This window comes from Schistocerca cancellata, chromosome 11 (assembly GCF_023864275.1).
Source record: "Schistocerca cancellata isolate TAMUIC-IGC-003103 chromosome 11, iqSchCanc2.1, whole genome shotgun sequence".
Classification (NCBI taxonomy): domain Eukaryota; kingdom Metazoa; phylum Arthropoda; class Insecta; order Orthoptera; family Acrididae; genus Schistocerca; species Schistocerca cancellata.
In genome coordinates, this window is record NC_064636.1 from 27732081 (window position 1) to 27751753 (window position 19673).

The 19673-nt window shown below is 41.2% G+C and overlaps 1 protein-coding gene across 1 annotated transcript in view; it reads left to right on the forward strand.

Moving 5' to 3' along the window:
* The window catches only part of LOC126108903 (period circadian protein), a 224173-nt gene that overhangs the window by 195973 nt on the left and 8527 nt on the right, over positions 1–19673 (forward strand). Inside the window, exons 19-22 of the mRNA XM_049914270.1 lie at positions 3075–3320; positions 8301–8486; positions 10906–10974; positions 15220–15342. Coding sequence (XP_049770227.1) covers positions 3075–3320; positions 8301–8486; positions 10906–10974; positions 15220–15342 — 624 coding nt within the window. The remainder of the gene's footprint in view (positions 1–3074; positions 3321–8300; positions 8487–10905; positions 10975–15219; positions 15343–19673) is intronic.

Consider the following 19673-nt stretch of genomic DNA (forward strand, 5'->3'; position numbering starts at 1 on the left):
CCAGACGTGCCTAGTCGGGCAGTTGGTCTGTGCTCATTCGTATGCTCAGCCAGTGTAGTGGTGGTCGTGCCTATACAGGGCGTTACAAAAAGGTATGGCCAAACTTTCAGGAAACATTCCTCACACACAAATAAAAAAAAAGATGTTATGTGCACATGTGTCCGGAAACACTTAATTTCCACGTTAGAGCTCATTTTAGTTTCGTCAGTATGTTCTTCCACCTATGCTCAATGGTGCACGTTATCACGATTTCATACGGGATACTCTACCTGTGCTGCTATAACATGTGCCTTTACAAGAACGACACAACATGTGGTTCATGCACGATGGAGCTCCTGCACATTTCAGTCGAAGTGTTCGTACGCTTCTCGACAACAGATTCGGTGACCGACGGATTGGTAGAGGCGGACCAATTCCGTGGCCTCCACGCTCTCCTGACCTCAACCCTCTCGACTTTCATTTATGGGGGCATTTGAAAGCTCTCGTCTACGCAACCCCGGTACCAAATGTAGAGACTCTTTGTGCTCCTATTGTGGACGGCTGTGATACAATACGCCATTCTCCAGGGCTGCATCAGCGCATGCGACGGAGGGTGGATGCATGTATCCTCGCTAACGAAGAACATTTTGAACATTTCCTGTAACAAAGTGTTTGAAGTCACGCTGGTACATTCTGTTGCTGTGTGTTTCCATTCCATGATTAATGTGATTCGAAGAGAAGTAATAAAATGAGCTCTAACATGGAAAGTAAGCGTTTCCGGACACATGTCCCCCATAACATATTTTCTTTCTTTCTGTGTGAGGAATGTTTCCTGAAAGTTTGGCCGTACCTTTTTGTAACATCCTGTATAAAGTGTTGTGCAGTGAACAGAGCATGTGTGGTTTGACATGTCATCTGCCCGTGCAATTGTAGGATTTAGTAGTGTCGAGGCTCGAGTAGGTGGTAGTGGGAGGGCGAGTGGGCCAAGTTTTATAGTGAGGACGATTGCACGGGTAGGAACCTTGTGGTAGGGCTAATGGTTTGGGAATGTGATAGGGTTTGCCCAGGCTGTTATCTATGATGGCAGGCAACAGTGCATGGTGTAGGGAGGATGTCGGAGAGACAGTATCCCATTTCAGGCTGAACTTGGGGTACAGGTTACTACTTTCTTAGCACCACTCACAGATTAGACCTTAGACGTGTTACAACTGACCCTTTTCTGCTTACCAGGAGTGATCTGTGATCGTGGGGTGTGCAGTCGACATGTCACTGAGCCCTCCAGCTGTCACTGCCAGTAGACGAATCCTCACGCTGCTGTCCTTTAATACTCGAGCAGCTTCTTATTTGTCCTGACGAGGCCATTTCAGACCTCCCTAGCTCAGAAAATATCTGAACCCGAGTCCTTTCACACCAAAGGCAACGGCGCAAACAAATTGGCTGCAGAGGTGATACTTATAAAGCACGGCCATCAATTAACAGCTGATGTTTATACTTGCAAGGGAACCTCCCCATCGCACTTCCCCCCCCCCACCCCCCCCCCACCCCCGCACCCCCTCAGAGTTAGTTATAAGTTGGCACAGTGGATAGGCCTTGAAAAACTCAACACAGATCAATCGAGAAAACAGGAAGAAGTTGAGTGGAACTACGAAAATATAAGCAGAATATACAAACTGAGTAGTCCATGGGCAAGATAGGCAACATCAAGGATGATGTGAGCGCAAGAGTGCTGTGGTCCCGTGGTTAGCGTGAGCAGCTCTGGAACCAGAGGTCCTTGGTTTGAGTCTTCCCTCGAGCGAAAGTTTACTTACTTTATTTTTGCAAAGTTATGATCTGTCCATTCGTTTATTGACGTCTCTGTTCACCGTAATAAGTTTAGCGTCGGTGTTTTGCGACCGCACCGCAAAACCATGCGATTAGTAGACGAAAGGACGTGCCTCTCCAATGGGAACTGAAAACATTTGATTGCAAGGTCATAGGTCAACCGATTCCTCGACAGGAAAACACGTCTGATATATTCTATATGACACTGGTGACGGCATGTGTGTCACATGACAGGAATATGTCGTCGACCCACCTAACTTGCACACTTGGCGAATGGGTAAAAGGATTCTTGTACCTTGCCTGATTTAGGTTTTCTTGTAGATGTGATAATAACTCCCAAAAAAGTGATGAAAACATAAGAGTGTGTCACATAAACTGCAACAAATGGATGCAACAGTTTCACAGTCGCACAGTTTTCTCTGTGGTCTGCCAAAACATATGTTTTTAACGTTTTAAAATTTTTCCGTGTGTAGACCGTCAAATCCTGTATATGTCCAAGCAAATCTGAACATGCCCTGGAATTTTGGAGAGCGAAGTTGATTATGTGTGGGTGCCTGAACTCTGATAATCGTCTGAAAATAAAAAATTAAACTTTTCACTCGAGGGAAGACTTGAACCGAGGACCTCTAGTTCCACAGCTGCTCACGCTAACCACGGGACCACGGTGCTCCTGAGGTGACATTATCCTAAATGTTGCCTGTCTTGCACATGGACTACTCGGTTTGTATATTTTGCTTATTTTTTCATAGTTCCACACAACTTCTTTCTGTTTTTTCGATTGACCTGTGTTCAGTTTTTCAAGGCCTATCCACTGTGCTAACTTATAACCAAATCTGAGGGGGGTGCGATGGGGAGGTTCCCTCGTTAGTTATATGCAGTCTGCATCGTTGAAGTGATTACTTAAGGGTGCCACAGCATTTGACATTTAGGTCCGTATACGTCACAGGGCACGACACACGACATGCGGGCACTCGTCCGACTGCTACCTGCGGTGCTGATGCACTCTTGCGGACTGACTGCACTCGTCAGTGGCACCGTTAAAATGGTGTCCGCAACAGTGCCTAACTTTCAGTACAGTTCATTTTCAATTTTTGAAAACTACGGGTACACGAAATCGTATTACGGCAGTGCGGGAATTACGAGAACGTCACGGGGGCCGGCCGCACCTCTCGTTTTGCCGCACACGCTCACTCTCGCTCTCGCCCTCACTCGAATTGCCGCGTTTCGCTGTGCCGCCACCACCGCAGCCGCTGACTGTCTCTTCTGCCGAGAAGCTGACGGGAGCAGCCAGGAGCGGAGTGTCGGCGTCGGTGCCGCTGCCGGAGTCCGCCTGCCAGCAGAGCTCCGTCGGGCAGCAGCACCAAACCCAGCACCGGCAGCAGCACCACCAGCCGTACCAGCACCAGCCGTACCAGCACCAGCCGCCACCGCCACTGCCGCGGCCCGCCTCCTGCGCCACTTCCGTCAAAGTGGAGCCCGGCTCCAGTGCGGCGTCTGTCGCAGCTTCCGTGCTCAACAGGGTGAGTCCGGTTTAGTATCGGCAAGTGCCTGTCTGCAGCTCCTCCGCCACGTCGAGATGTTTATATTTTCCCACCTCCGCATTGCAAATGTTTTGCATGAAATGCCCAGTCGGTGCACTGTTGTTTTCACGTCAATTCTACCGACATTGAGAGTTGTTTACCGTATTTACTCGAAACTAAGCCGCACTTTTTTCCGGTTTTTGTAATCCAAAAAACCGGCTGCGGCTTAGAATCGAGTGAAAAGTAAGTGGAAGTTCTGAAAAACGTTGATAGGTGCTGCCACAACTAACTTCTGCCGTCGAATATATGTAGCGCTACAATGGCATGCTTTGCAGGCATAAAGATAAATGCTGGCGCCAAAACGTCTGCGTCAGTAAATAAATTTAAATAAGAAGGTGGAAGACGAGCTTTTTTCTCCGCCCCGAGTTTCAACCACTGCATTTTCATACATTACCTAACAAAGTAAATACAAATTCCGTATTGTTCGTCTTCGAATGTAGCAGCATTTCAATGTACTACGATAAACCAACTGGCAAAACTGTTCGGGATGTTTGTCAATATGGCCAACTCTATATTCTGAAATTTTTCCTACCTGTGAGAAGAGATGGTTGGTAATGGGAACTTTTATTAATTGTGAATCACATGCAGTATTCTCTTCACCATAAGAATAATATGAATATAAACATTTTGCCACATATTCTTTCGTGTTTGCTGCTATCTCATTTAAATCCTGTCTGCCTAATTGGCTACGAAACTAGAATGAGACAGCAGCAAACGCGGAAGAATATACATATCGTGTCATGTTTATATTCGTATTATTCTTATGCCGAATAGTGATACAGTGAGAAATGAAGCACGGTAACTGACTAGATTTTTAAATCTAAGATGACTCTAATTTCTGTGCAGAATGTAATGTACTAAAGAGGCGCCTGCAAAGATTTTTAAACGGAGAAAAATTTTCACTAAACTCATGCATTTTCAGCTTAGAGTGACGTAAACACCTGTAACAAAGAGAACGGCGCTTAGCAGATCAAAGAAAAATAAGCAATCAATTGAAACCAGATGAAGCACGTGAAAAAGGAAGGGTACCCGTATAAATACGGACGGAGCACCTGACGCATAGCAGTGCCTACCTGGTAAAGCTTAACTGCTAAGCTTACAACTCGAACCAAACTACTGTAGCTGTATCGTCATTCATTTGACCTAAATTGTGTCTCATATTACAATAGACCAACTTTGTTTCGATTTGGAGGTGCGGCCTAAAACTTTTCTCTACCCTCAAATTTTGAATCTCAAATTTCAGGTGCGGCTTAGATTCGGGAAATTTTTTTTCCCCTCAATTTCGAGTCTCATTTTTCAGGTGCGGCTCAGATTTGAGTGCGGCGTAGATTGGAGTAAATACGGTAGTTTTCGGGGTTTTGTAAAATTCCCGGATTCGTCTCGTCACTGTGCAGCCTGTGAAAAGGATTGCGGAAGACTCCCAAATAAATTACAAAGTACAGTGCAGTTTTAACACCGATATATTTCCAGGAGTCTGGTGTCCGAGCCTAGTGAACTGTACCGGTTACGTCACGTTTACCAAAAGTTGACATCAAATGACACTGAGTTCACAACAATCGACAAAAGATGAACCTACAATACATTTGCTCGCGACCCTAGCAAAAAAATGAGTGCCCCGACGCGCCTGGGTGGCCTCTATTTATACTTTTGTTAACAATTACATACAATGAAAATTACAATTTTATCTAAAATCACAATTGAAAGTTAAACCGAATATGAGATACACATTGCTAAAAATTTCCAATCTCAGTGCTGAACACGGTGAACCTATTTTCAACTTAGTTATGAGTTAATATAACATTTTCTGACTAATTATGTTACAGGTAACAATTACATTTCTAAATCTGTTTATAACAAATCAACTAGTGCCTGAATTTTAGTGCTAACATATATCGGAGATTCAATTGACGTGCTTTATTTACCGTATTTACTCGAATCTAAGCCGCACTCGAATCTAAGCCGCACCTGAAAAATGAGACTCGAAATAAAGGAAAAAAAAAAAATTCCCAAATCTAAGCCGCATCTGAAATTTGAGACTCGAAATTCAAGGGGAGAGAAAAGTTTTAGGCCGCACCTCCAAATCGAAACAAAGTTGGTCCATTGTAATATGAGACACAATTTAGGTCAAATGAATGACGATACAGCTACAGTAGTTTGGTTCGAGTCGGAAGCTTAGCAGTTAAGCTTTACCAGGTAGCCATTGCTGTGCGTCAGGCGCTCTGTCCGTATTTATACGGATACCCTTCCTTTTTCACGTGCTTCGTCTGGTTTGAATCGATTGCTTATTTTGCTTTGATCTGATAAGTGCCGTTTTCTATGTTATAGGTGTTTACGTCAGTCACTCGAAGCTGAAAATGCATTATTATACTGTGTCATGCATTGTTTGTCGCATTCTGATAGTGCGTGTTTACGGCCTGTCGCTGCTCGCGCCATGGCTTGCTTTTGTCCGCGCTACCGCCGCCTACAATTTAAAAAAGAGAGGAATCATCTCATTAGCGAAACAATGGCAAGAGACTGCTATTTGTTGTTACTTACACTGCTGCTTTCTTTGATAATGATCAACAAGAACCAAATAATAGACTGTGTATGATAGAACATGTTCTGAACGAGAGTTTGGCGAAAATTTTTCTCCGTTTGAAAGTCTTTGCGGCCGCTTCTTTAGTACATCAAATTCTGCACAGAAATTAGCCATCTTAGATTTAAAAATCTAGTCAGTTGCCGTGCTTCATTTCTGACTGTATCACTATTAGGCATAAGAGTAATACGAATATAAACATGACACGATACGTATATTCTTCCGCATTTGCTGTTGTCTCACTCTAGTTTCGTAGTTTATTTGGCAGACAGGATTTAAATGAGATAGAAGCAAACACGAAAGAATACATGACAAAATGTTTACATTCGTGTTATTCTTATGGTGAAGAGAATACTGCATGTGATTCACATTTCATCAGGTTCCTATTAGCAACCATCTCTTCTCACAGATAGGAAAAAATTCAGAACGTAGAGTTGGCCATATTGACAAAAATCCCAGTATTACCAGTCGGATTTTCGTAGTACATTGAAATTCGAAGATGAACAATACGGAATTTGTATTTACTTCGTTGGATTATGTATGAAAAAGCAGTGGTCGAAACTCGGGCGGAGAAAAAAAGCTCATCTTCCAATTTTTTTTTTTTTTTTATTTTATTTACTGACGCAGAGGTTTTGGCGCCAGTATTTGTCTTTGTGTCTACAAAGGATGCCTGTGTAGCGCTACATATATTCGACGGCAGAAATTAGTTGTGGCAGCACCTATCAACATTTTTCAGAACTTCTGCTTGATTTGCACTCGATTCTAAGCCGCAGGCGGTTTTTTTGATTACAAAAACCGGAAAAAAAGTGCGGCTTAGATTCGAGTAAATACGGTATATGTTCTATTTAATTTGCTGTAGTAATTTTATAATGATAGGTTTACTGGTACCTTGACCGTGTGCTACATTTCATTCGATTAGTTACAATATTAATTTCACATTTACATTGTGTTTCTCGCATAAGAACAATGTTAATCAGCAAAGCATCGTTTTCGAATTCTATGTATACTGAAATAGTAGTTATTTTTGTATGCAATTTGGAAGCAGGTCACTTTACAATTGGACAATTAGGACTGGTGTTTATCTTTAATGCTCTCCGAGAGGTTCTGATAGGTAGCAATGAGATACAATAATATTTCAGCCTGTCTACAGTTCCTTTCAGTGCACAGTGAGCTCATTGTTTAAAGTCATTACCTCCACCCTGCTGCTACACATTGTACCAGAACGAATATGACCACAGATCTGTGTGTGAAACGGCATACGATGGTCACAATTCCACCTACAGAAGTTGAAACATTCAATCGTATGTGTGCTTTCGAGTTGGGATAACATCTGTTGCTGTGCCCTTTGTGGCACCTGCAACGTGCTGACGAAGTGATTTCGAGAAGAAAGGAGGTCAAATATGGCAACTTACCAGGTGTTACCGGTATGAAATGAGCGTTAAGATACAAATGAGTCTCGGTCCGGTACACAGTTTTAATCTGCCAGGAAGTTTCGTATCGGCGCACACTCCACTGTAGAGTGAAAATCTCATTCTAGAAACATCCCCCAGGCTGTGACTAAGCCGTGTCTCCGCAATATCCTTTCTTTCAGGAGTGCTAGTTCTGCAGGGTTCGCAGGAGAGTTTCTGTTAAGTTTGGAAGGTAGGATGCGAGATACCGGCAGAAGTAAAACTTTGAGGATAGGTCGTGAGTCGTGCTCGGGTAGCTCAGATGGTAGAGCACTTGCCCGCGATAGGCAAAGGTCCCGAGTTCGAGTCTCAGCCTGGCACACAGTTTTAATCTGCCAGGAAGTTTCATATCAGCGCACACTCCACTGCAGAGTGAAAATCTCATTCTGGATTTCCACGATTCTTTCCCTCGGGTCGAACAGACCTGAGACCATTCGTGGCACCCTTTTCTGTTCACGTCCAGTATGCCTTGTTACTCCTACTTTGTACAGGTACCACACACTTGAGCAGTATTCTAAGGTGGAACACACGAATGATTTATAAGCTTCAAACTGACTGCATTTCCCTAGTATCGTACCAGTGAACCGAAGTGAGCCAACTGCTTTACCTATGACTGGCCCTAGGGATTGTTCCATTTCACATGCTTACAAAAGTGTTACATGCAAGTATTTGTAAGAGTTGACTGATTACTATTGTGATTCACTGATATTGTAGTTCCAGGTTACCACTTTTCTACATTCTGTGGAGTGCGCAATTTTAAATTTACGTACACTTAATGCAAGTTGTCAGTTTTTGTACCGAGTTGAAATTTTAATGTGATCTTACTCGATACCTGTAGAGATTTTTTCAGGAGTGATTTACTACGGTGAGTGTAACACGTGTCCGCATTCTGTGCAGGGCGCGTCAGACGGCTCACAGAAATGCTGCCGCACATCGGGCGAGGAGGAGACGGAAGCGGAGGACAGCGGCTCGGGGTCCGGGCTGCGGGGGCGGGGGCAGTCGAGCTCCTCCTACACCTACTCCTTCCTGCGCTCCGACGGCGACAGCTGTCGCGATGCGGACGGGGCCGCCACGGGGGGGGAGGTACGCAACTGACGTGACGTAAATTGATGAGCCGAAACGTTGTGACCTCTTGCCTAATAGTCGTCAGTCCATCTTTGGAATGTAATGCAACAGCGATTTTGTGTGCCACGGATTTGACAAATACTTTTCCAGAGGCGGCGCATCCTTTTATTATCTTCATTCCTGCATCCATTGATGTCAAAGATTTCTTTCAGCTGATGCAGCTCCTTCAGTAGATAGCATCAGCGTATTGCAAAACTAATACGTACATTTTTCAAATAATTTTTTCACATTTTCTGTGACTTTTTGATCACGTGGTGTGCTCCACCTATTCGGCATGGTGCTCATCTCTCAAAATGACAACACTGCTACAAAACAGGTTTCAGTTTGGTGTGTGACTAATGTTTTGCATTATTGACAATTCTGTGAAAGTGTTTATTATGGAATGCCAGCAATGTAGTTGTAGTGAAGATGACTTCAAGATAGCTGTACTTTGACTAAAGCAAATATGTACAGAATAAAAACTGAAAATTTCATTTTATAAAGTGGAAAATTATGGCCTTTTGAGGTAAATACCCAGTAAGGTCAAAATATTAATTAGCAGTGAAGTTAAAAAAAAAATTGAACAGCTTTGTCAGACCTTGTGGTCTAGTGGCTAAATGCTTGCTTGGAAACAGACATTTCAAGATCAAATCCCATTATGGAAATTTTTAATGTGCCCTTAATCGAGCGTTCTCCTCTTAATGATGTGAGGAGCCACCAATAGCAACAGTGGTTCAGAGATCACATTAGACCGTAGGTCCTCTTTCTCCAGTTGAATAACTGGATTAGGTTAGGGACACGCAAATTGGTAAAGTGGCATCCAAGTGAAAGGTAGCAGTTATTATTATTGAACAGGTATCACATTCTAAATACCTCGGCTGCAACACGACTTATGCTTATCGTAATGGTACAGATGAAAAGCTGCTCAAATTTCAAGAATTGTGTGGAACAATAAACACAAACAGCCACCGTTTCCAAACCAGTCATACATGGGCAATGTCGGTATACCATTACCATTGTATGAAAGTGAGAGGTAGAGTAATTAAAGGAAAGGTTGCAGCAGAGTACAAGCAGGAGAGATGAGATTCTTGAGGAGAGTGAAGGTCAGCACAAGAAGATATTTCATTAAAAAATGAAGATGTTTGAAATGAGTTGTAATGTACATGCTATTAATGGGGAAGCAATTGAATACAGAGATATGACGATAGGATGAGTGATGAAACAGTACACGAGAAAGTGCTAAACTGGAATCTGAAAGGAAGGAGAGACAGAGGTCGGCCAAGGAAATGACGGACATATACTTTGTGAAAATGAAACTGGCTGATGTCTAATACCAGACGTAAAATGATGATGATGATGATGATGATGTGTTTGTAAAGCACATGTATTTTATCCCAAACGGTTATGTGAGAGGACCAGCAAATTTTCAGCTATTACTCATTAGTGATTGCTTTTCCCCTATGTAACCTCACCCACAACTTGCAATTTTGCTCCTATTGAATAGGCATAAAAATGGTTAAGGTGACAGTTTTTTGACCACAAAAATACATTTTTATACTCTTGAATTTGTTACGTGTTTCAGTTGTATAAGACTCACTCATACAGAGTCCATTTGACACCTCTGCAACTGTACTTACATTGAAAAGCTGGACAAAAATTGACAGTTTAGGTAACAATATATGTCTGTTACTGGTAGCAGTGCATGGGATGGTATTAAGACTTAGTCTGTGGGCAGGTGTTGATTCATACACGAGGGTGAACAGGAATGGAACAGTTTACCAAAAGAGCTCTTAAATCCCCGGCCTCAGACTAGACAGTGTTTCAGGAAAATACTGGAACTAGTCGTGGCAGCGGCCTTGCTGCAGTGGGTACACTGGTTCCCATCAGATCACTGAAGCTAAGCACTCACGGGCATGGCCGGAATTTGGATGGGTGACCATCCGGGCTTCCGTGCACTGTTGCCATTTTTCGGGGTGCACTCAGCCTCGTGATGCCAATTAAGGAGCTACCGGACTGAATAGCAGTGGCTCCGGTCAAAGAAAACCGTCGTAACAACCAGAAGAGGGGTGTGCTGACCACATGCCCCTCCTATCCGCTTCCTCAGCTGAGAATGACATGGCGGTCAGATGGTCCCGACGGGCCACTTGTGACCTGAAGACGGATTGCCTGGAACTAGTCATACTGAGGGAGTACAGCAAATTTAGTGATCATATATATCTAAAGCATTATCAATATATCTAAAAATGTATATTGCCACAGAAGCAGAAAAGTTTTATTGCAATTTAATGTTTATTGATAATAATAATAATAATTATTATGATTATGATTATTATTATTATTATTATTATTGATATTATTACGAGAGGCAATATTAATTGTGTTCTTTTCCTCATTGCAGGACATGCTTTGGGAGAGAATGGAAAATGGCTCATCTGAGGGAACATCGAAGCGGAGACCCATCCTGAAGGTATGTGCAGTTAGTCTTTCACTATAGGGACTGTTAAAGCAGTGTCTTGTAACATTGCCAGCTTTAATTTTATTCTCTGTGATTTGCTAATACAAGCAAATGTATCTATAAATTTCACCTTGAAACACAAAAATAACTGTTTTGAATCACAAAATGTCCTTAGAGTGCTTTGGCTGTTACAGTATCTTCATTTGTGTTTTTGTGGGGTTTCTCGTATCAGTGTGGCAATGTAAAATAGCTGCAGATGCTACAGAATACAGACATTATCAACCAATAAACCAAACATCTTTGGTTTGTTGAAATAGACTGTCCAATTGAAAGTGCCTGGACACCCGCATGTAATGTGGATTTAACCACTAGAAGTCACGAGATGTGATCCTGCCAGTATAAAAGTACTTTGTCCTCAGTAGAGAAGTGATAATAGTAGACTGGGTCAGTAGATAGAGCTCAGGGACTCCAAATGTGTGTTAGTCATTGGATGTCACCTGAGTAAGAAATTCATCAGGGACATTTTAACCCGTCTAAAGTTGCCCAAGTAGACTTGGTGAGGTGATTGTGAAATGGAAACAGGAAGGAACAACCACAGATAAACCCAGACCTCGCAAACCTCATGTACTGACAGATATGGATTGTCGAGCTTCTAAAAAATCAAAAACTTTTGTAGTCTGGGCAGCCACTTTCACGGTGTATCATACTGAGAAGTGAAACGGCTTCAGCTGTAAAATGCTTTTAGCCTTAAGCACTACCAGTTTCACAGCACTTACAGCTGAAAATCTGTATATTGAGTGGTAAAAACTATCATGCAGAAAACTAATTAATTTCGAGTATGAGACAAATGACGCTGTACAGTATGGTAATCCATCGTAAGGGTTTGGCTTTGGTCGATGCCTTGATAAAGTTACCTGCCATCGTGTGTGGTGCCATTAGTGAAGTACAAAGGAGGTGGTGTTAGAAGGTGGGGGTGTTTTTTGTGGTTAGGTGCATTCACCTTATTGCGCTTAAGAAAAAGCGGAAGGCTACGAAGACATTTTACAGAGTGTTGTCCTGCAGACAGTAGAGGAACAGTAGAGTTGATGAACGTTAGCATCGGCATGACGGCGCGCATTGTCTTAAAGCAGCATATGTGGGGCAATGGTTTGTGGACGATGACATTCCAGAAATGGACTGACCTGTCCAGAGTGCCAATCCAGTGGAACAATTACTTAATTTTTTCACTGTAGCATACTTTATATGGAGACTGTTTGGAATGCTTTACAATGACTGCGTGTCAAAATTGCAGTCACAGTAAATAACATTTTTAACAGGCAAATGCTGAATTACTTCATTCAAAAAGGATTGGGATAAGTTAGAATGTCGACTTTGCTCCGGCCGCAGTGTCTGACGTCACTACCTTTTCTGGCTTCAGGTTTTGAGGGAATGTGGGCTGTCATTCTTCCACCGACATTCAGACACCTCACTGAAAGTTCAGAGTTCAAACTATCGTAGTGGTGACTGGTGGATACATGCCCAATAGCTGTCTGTATACTTCTGATCAGAGAGCGTACAATGTTTTTAAATTGAGTTACATTCAACATATATTCAAATGATATCAACAGAAACTGGTTGGGAATCACAAACATGCAGTGTAATGAATATGTTGTGACAAATGAAAATTTGTGTCATACTGCCACTTGGGCCCAGAGATCCCCTACTTTTCAAATGCAGCTGCCCCAACCATTTTTTTATATGTGCACAAATAGCTCTGTATTCCCACAAGTTTTATAATTACACTACTTAAAAGAAATAATATGTAGTTGGCTAAAAAAAACTATAATACAGTACCTATAAGTGCTTTCTTGTGGTCTATTTTCTGTAGTTTAGCACGAGAATTTCCACAAGATCATAGAACTTTTTACCTGCTAGTTATCTGGCACACTTTCTATTATGTGTTTTGGTGTTACATTACTGACTGGCCCTCTTTGTTTTTCTTCACACTTGTTGTTGTGGTCTTCAGTCCTGAGACTGGTTTGATGCAGCTCTCCATGCTACTCTATCCTGTGCAAGCTTCTTCATCTTCCAGTACCTACTGCAGCCCACATCCTTTTGAATCTGCTGAGTGTATTCATCTCTTGGTCTCCCTCTATGATTTTTACGCACCACGCTGCCCTCCAGTACTAAATCGGTGATCCCTTGATGCCTCAGAACATGTCCTACCAACCAACTATTTATCGTCCATGTTTCACTTCCATACATGGCTACACTCCACACAAATACTTTCAGAAACGACTTCCTGACACTTAAATCTATACTCGATGTTAACAAATTTCTGTTCTTCAGAAACACTTTCCTTGCCACTGCCAGCCTACATTTTATATCCTCTCTACTTTGACCATCATCAGTTATTTTGCTCCCCAAATAGCAAAACTCCTTTACTATTTTAAGTGTCTCATTTCCTGATCTAATTCCCTCAGCATCACCACTTAATTCGACTACATTCCATTATCCTCGTTTTGCTTTTGTTGATGTTCATCTTATATCTTCCTTTCAAGACACTGTCCATTCTGTTCAACTGCTCTTCCAAGTCCTTTGCTGTCTCCGACAGAATTACGGTGTCAAAGTTTTTATTTCTTCTCCATCGATTTTAATACCTACTCTGAATTTTTCTTTTGTTTCCTTTACTGCTTGCTCAATATACAGATTGAATAACATTGAGAGAGGCTACAACCCTGTCTCACTCCCTTCCCAACCACTGCTTCCCTTTCATGTCCCTCGACTCTTATAACTGCCATCTGGTTTCTGTACAAATTGTAAATAGCCTTTTGCTCCCTGTATTTTACCCCTGCTACCTTCAGAATTTGAAAGAGAGTATTACAGTCGACATTGTCAAAAGCTTTCTCAAAGTCTACAAATGCTAGAAATGTATGTTTGCCTTTCCTTAATCTAGCTTCTAAAATAAGTCAAAGGGTCAGTATTGTCTCACGTGTTTCCATATTTCTACAGAATCCAAACTGATCTTCTCCGAGGTTGGCTTCTACCAGTTTTTCCATTCGTCTGCAAAGAATTCGCGTTAGTATTTTGCAGTTGTGACTTATTAAACTTATAGTTCGGTAATTTTCACATCTGTCAACACCTGCTTTCTTTGGGATTGTAATTATTATATTCTTCTTGTAGTCTGAGGGTATTTCGCCTATCTCATACATTTTGCTCACCAGATGGTAGAGTTTTGTCAGGACTGGCTCTCCCAAGGCTGTCAGTAGTTCTAATGGAATGTTGTCTACTCTGGGGGCCTTGTTTCGACTCAGGCCTTTCAGTGCTCTGTCAAACTCTTCACGCAGTATCGTATCTCCTATTTCATCTTCATCTACGTCCTCTTCCATTTCCATAATATTGTCCTCAAGTACATCGCCCTTGTATAGACCTCCTATATACTCCTTCCACCTTTCTGCTTTCCCTTCTTTGCTTAGGACTGGGTTTCCATCTGAGCTGTTGATATTCATACAAGTGGTTCTCTTTTCTCCAAAGGTCTCTCTAATTTTCCTGTAGGCAGTATCTATCTTACCCCTAGTGAGGTAAGCCTCTACATCCTGACATTTGTCCTCTAGCCATGCCTGCTTAGTCATTTTGCACTTCCTGTCGATTTCATTTTTGAGACGTTTGTATTCCTTTTTGCCTGCTTCATTTACTGCATTTTTATATTTTCTCCTTTCGTCAGTTAAATTCAACATTTCTTCTGTCACCCAAGGATTTCTACTAGCCCTCGTCTTTTTACCTACTTGATCCTCTGCTGCCTTCACTACTTCATCCCTCAAAGCTACCCATTATTCTTCTACTGTATATCTTTTCCCCATTCCTGTCAATTTTTCCCTTACGCTCTCCCTGAAACTCTGTACAACCTCTGGTTCTTTCAGTTTATCCAGGTCCCATCTCCTTAAATTCCCACCTTCTTGCAGTTTCTTCAGTTTTGATCTGCAGTTCATAACCCATAGATTGTGGTCAGAGTCCACATCTGCCTCTGGAAATGTCTTACAATTTAAAACCTGGTTCCTGAATCTCTGTCTTACCATTATATAATCTATCTGAAACCTGTCAGTATCTCCAGGCTTCTTCACACTTACAGTATTTGAAAGTCATTGCCTAGACGTCAGTTTCCTAAAACAGTACTTTGTAATTTCACATCATTGTGTCCCTGACAGGGCTCTAACTCACTGTACTGCTAGCAACACTTCCAGTAGCTTTGCTGCATTGGACATTTCCTTCTGCCTACAGGATCCACCGTGGCTGGAGAATGTGGAGGTGACCCCGGACCTGATGTTCAGGTACCAGGTGGCTGAACGCGAGTTGAATGCTGTGCTGAAGGATGACCTGCAGAAGTTGCGTGCCATCTCACAGGTGAGGACACGTCCCGTACGTAGTACATAATCGTATGTGCACCACTAAATGAGTGCTTTCCCACTCTTGGAGTTCACATAGGTTACTTAAAAGTGTCGTTTGTATTGTAATCCGAGAATGTCGAGCTGTCAGGGAAGTCATTGTCCTGTGTAGGCTGTTTTTATTTTTGAAATAATAGTTTGTTTCATAATTTTTTGCCTCCGTACCTAGTAATGAAACAGATGACAAAAGTTACAGCAGCTTCAAGAATAGAAAAATAAAGCCAGACATAAATATAAAAATTTCTTACACACCTCCGGCACAGTAAAAAAACTGTGGTCATGTATCTTATTTACGACACATTAGTGTGGGGAAACTCAATGAACGGTATCTCAAAGGTTGCTTAAGAATATGCGCCATTATTTATCTTTATACGGAGGCCCTGCGCAGCAGTGTCTCTTTAGAACCGTGCTTAGCTCTAGGAAGGCTTGTACTCTGCTCCTTTCAGACGTGCCAACTCTCCTGATTTAAGCGGGAGACTCCCGATTTTTCCTTCTTCCTCCCGATCTCCTGACAGTGAAGACCGATCTCCCGATTTTCAGAGCAGTTTCAATACTTTCCTTACTATTTGAAAATCCTGTGCCTTCGATATATTGGTGGATGACAAGGTACGGCTGCTACTTGTCTATGTTAACTTGGTAGATTGGTGCGGTGGCTGCCGGGAGCGGCAGTAGGCGTAGCTCGCGCTTCGTATCTACGAGGAAGTAAGGAACTTACCGTTGGGAGCGTTCGGAGACAAATGAATGTCTTTCAACTAGCGCCAATTTCCTCCGCGTCTGGTAGCACCAGCGCAATCGTAAATCAAATCGAAAGGATGATTGTGATCTGATGATAGGGAATTCTACATTTGCTTTGGTGACCACTTTGAAGCCTGAGGAAAAGTCTATATTCTTTGTCTGTAAGAAAATGTTTCTTGTCATCATGTGATTACATGATACACAATTCTCCATTCAAAGATGAAGTTTTAATGTATGCAGAAGTTGCAAATATTTCTATAATTGGCAAAGCATCATTTTCCAGCCTTAGATTTTCCATAAACAGATTTCCTAATATTCTGACTAGCGAAAGTGAACACTTAGATACAGAAGTTGATATTCTTCACTCTCAGTTCTGTAACTTTCGGCTGGAAGAAACCAACTCGGCAACAGAGAGAATTGATGTTCAGTGGGCGTTGGTAGGTCAGAAGAAATCAGCTGATGGGGTTCTTCAGTATGATAAACTTGCAAAGGTGATGCTGGCTATTTTGTCAATTCCACATAGTAATGCGGAATGTGAGAGAATTTTTAGCACAGTTACAAAGACCAGAACTCAGTTCAGGCCCATGCTTTCAGAAACGTCTTTGGAGAAATTTTTGATTTTAAAATCAGTTCAAAATGGCAAGTGCTTTGAGCAGAAATTTAGTTCAGAGTTTTTGAAGAAGTCTAAGTCAGCTACGGATGTGCCGAATAAGAAACTATCGTAATCAGACAAGTTCAGACTGATAAACTATTCAGATTATTTGCTAAGCCTAACATGTACATCCTGTATAAAATTGATTTAAATTTGGGAAAGATGTCTTATGGATATGAGATGCCATGCAAATATGGGTTGCATTATGAAATGAAAACGTGTGATCATTTAACAGTGATTTATTCATGCAAAAACTGTGCTAATGTCAAAACAGAAATCTACTATATGTTAATTTGTTTCCTCGGATCGTAATTTCGAACTGTAGTTCTCTCGAGAGTGCTTCATTTCAATGTGTGTGAATCCAAAGAAACCTGCAGAGCTCATCATTCATATTGTTCAGCATTTTGAGTGATAAATTATACAGTCCGAAGGCTCAGGTATGTCCATTATTTAGTATTTACGTGTAAATAATAAAGCAAATGTAATTGAATTGTTACAGTTATTGAATTATTGCAACTTTAATCGTCAGGGATGTGTTGTAATTCACAATAGTACACTGCGAAAATTCTCCTGATTTTTCACTTTTGAAAGTTGGCATGTCTGTCCTTTGCAGCTATTACCACTGAAAGGAAAAAAAATATCTACTCTAATTACAAAATGACATCATAAACCTTACACATTGATTGTCTCATATTTGTTTCATTGGGAGTACAGATCACAATTACTTCGTAACTTGGAGCAGATACAGTATCAATTAAATATAACGTCCCTATTGAAGGCTCAATGAGAAGTAAGCAGCATTTCATTTTAGAGCTTCCTTTGTTCATTGCTGTTTGTATTTTTGGAGAGCGTGTCTGCTCCTTGGCAGTCAAGACACCGCCAAACTGCGACGTGGCAACATAGAAGGCCCTGCTCACACCAAATGAAGATGTTTACTTGCCATTGTGCCTTGCCGATTACCTGAATTGCACACCTCTCTGTTCAACTCTGCACAAACATGAAACAGAACGACCACACACAGTACATGTTTTGCCACTTCTTCTCTATCTAATACCACTATATCATTTTGCCACTACCATCTTTCCTTGTCATAAATAGGGAACGGGAAACGTTGTTTGCCTAAATCACATGTGACATAACACAGGCACAACTTGCGTGTACATCACTAGTGAAAACAGTTCACTTTAGAAACCTTAATAATAAGAATTACATTTGGTATTATGGTCAAATGACATTACAACCTACACTTATATGAAGTCCATCTGTAAAATGAGAAAATGCAACCCTTATGAAGGTTTCTTTTTGCCGTGTCATCATCAACCACATTATATCTGCTGGTTAACATTTGAAATAAAACTGCACATGACAAGTCAACATCTAAAAATAATGAGTCGATTCATCTGCATCTCTGTCCACACCTATACTCCAAAAGCCACCTTATTGTCTGTGGCAGCGGACACTTCATTACCACTATAATTTTGTCAGTGAATGACATAAAATCATTAAAAGGCTCCATGATCATCATTGCACTAGATAACATAGTACTCCACTAACAGCGATCAACACAGTGTCACGTTATTTACCACTGTCACTTCTCCCCCTGTGTTGTTCCAGTTGTGAATGGTGCACGGTAGAATGATTATCCGTTAGCCTTTGTTTGAGCTCGAATCTCTCAAAGCTTACATCCAAATATTTCCATTAAATATGTGTAGGAGGCAGCAGCATGATGTTGGCTGTTCCTAGAATTTTAAATGTGAATTACTCCGTGATGCACAATCCCGTTCTTTTAGCATCCGTTATTATAGTTTGGTGGACATTGGTGGATCTGTGGACCTACTTATGTAAAATATATATCACATATATTTATATTGAGAGTTAATTGACAGTCTCTGCAGAAATTCAGTCCTTTTGCTACCACTCCTGCATTTCACTAAAATTTTCTAGAGTTGCAACTTCTTTATACACAGTGAGACACACAAGACATAACATCACCTGTTATTTTATGAATGATTCATAATATTGAAATGGAGTTCTCAGCAAATGGGCATGTAGAGTGAAAAGAAACTTTGTTTGCTTGTTTAATACATCACAGTATTTGTCGTTTAAAGAGTTACCTAACACTATTAAAAGTATGTCATTTCTTTTAAAGAAACCATATTTTGCCAGCTGGTATAAGAGTTGAGAGTATTAAACGTGTAACAAAATCACATGCCTTTCAGTCTGCTATAATCTGCTGGAAACATTATTTTGATATCTTGAACCATTCATGAAATAAAAGTAGTGTCAGACACTCATTTTGTATGCATCAGCATCATCTGTGAACAGCCTCGTAGGTTTTTCATTGTTTTTTTTTTTTTTTTTTTTTTTTTTTTTCCTAGGTAATGTATGTATATTGTGGAACATTATCAATTGAAACTTCCTGTGGGTCATGTTGCAAGTCTTATAGATAATGTCAGTTACCAGTTTTCAAGAAAAAAAGTAAAGGTAATCTTTATGAGGAGTGTTATTTACTGAGTATTGGTTATAATGATTGTAAGAGACAAAACTATGTGTCGAAGTTTGGTTTGACCACGGATCCCTACGGTTCACTACCGATTATGCTATAGAAGCACATTACATGGAGGAATTGTAAGTTTCAGCATGTCACAATCTTTTGAGAAACTTACAAAGAAACAAATTCTTGGGTCACCAGTAGCAGAATGAATGTGAACTTTGAAAAGTCATCATTTACTACACGTCATGTTACTATTCAAATTAATTTTTAATATCAATGATGATAACGTTTTTCCAAGTATGTTGTTGATATTGAAGTGGTGGTAAGGCTGGGTTCTGACCTAGTAGCTGCTTAAATTGCTATGGTCAGAAATGGAATCACACTGATAAATTTCCATCTTTCAGTTGGC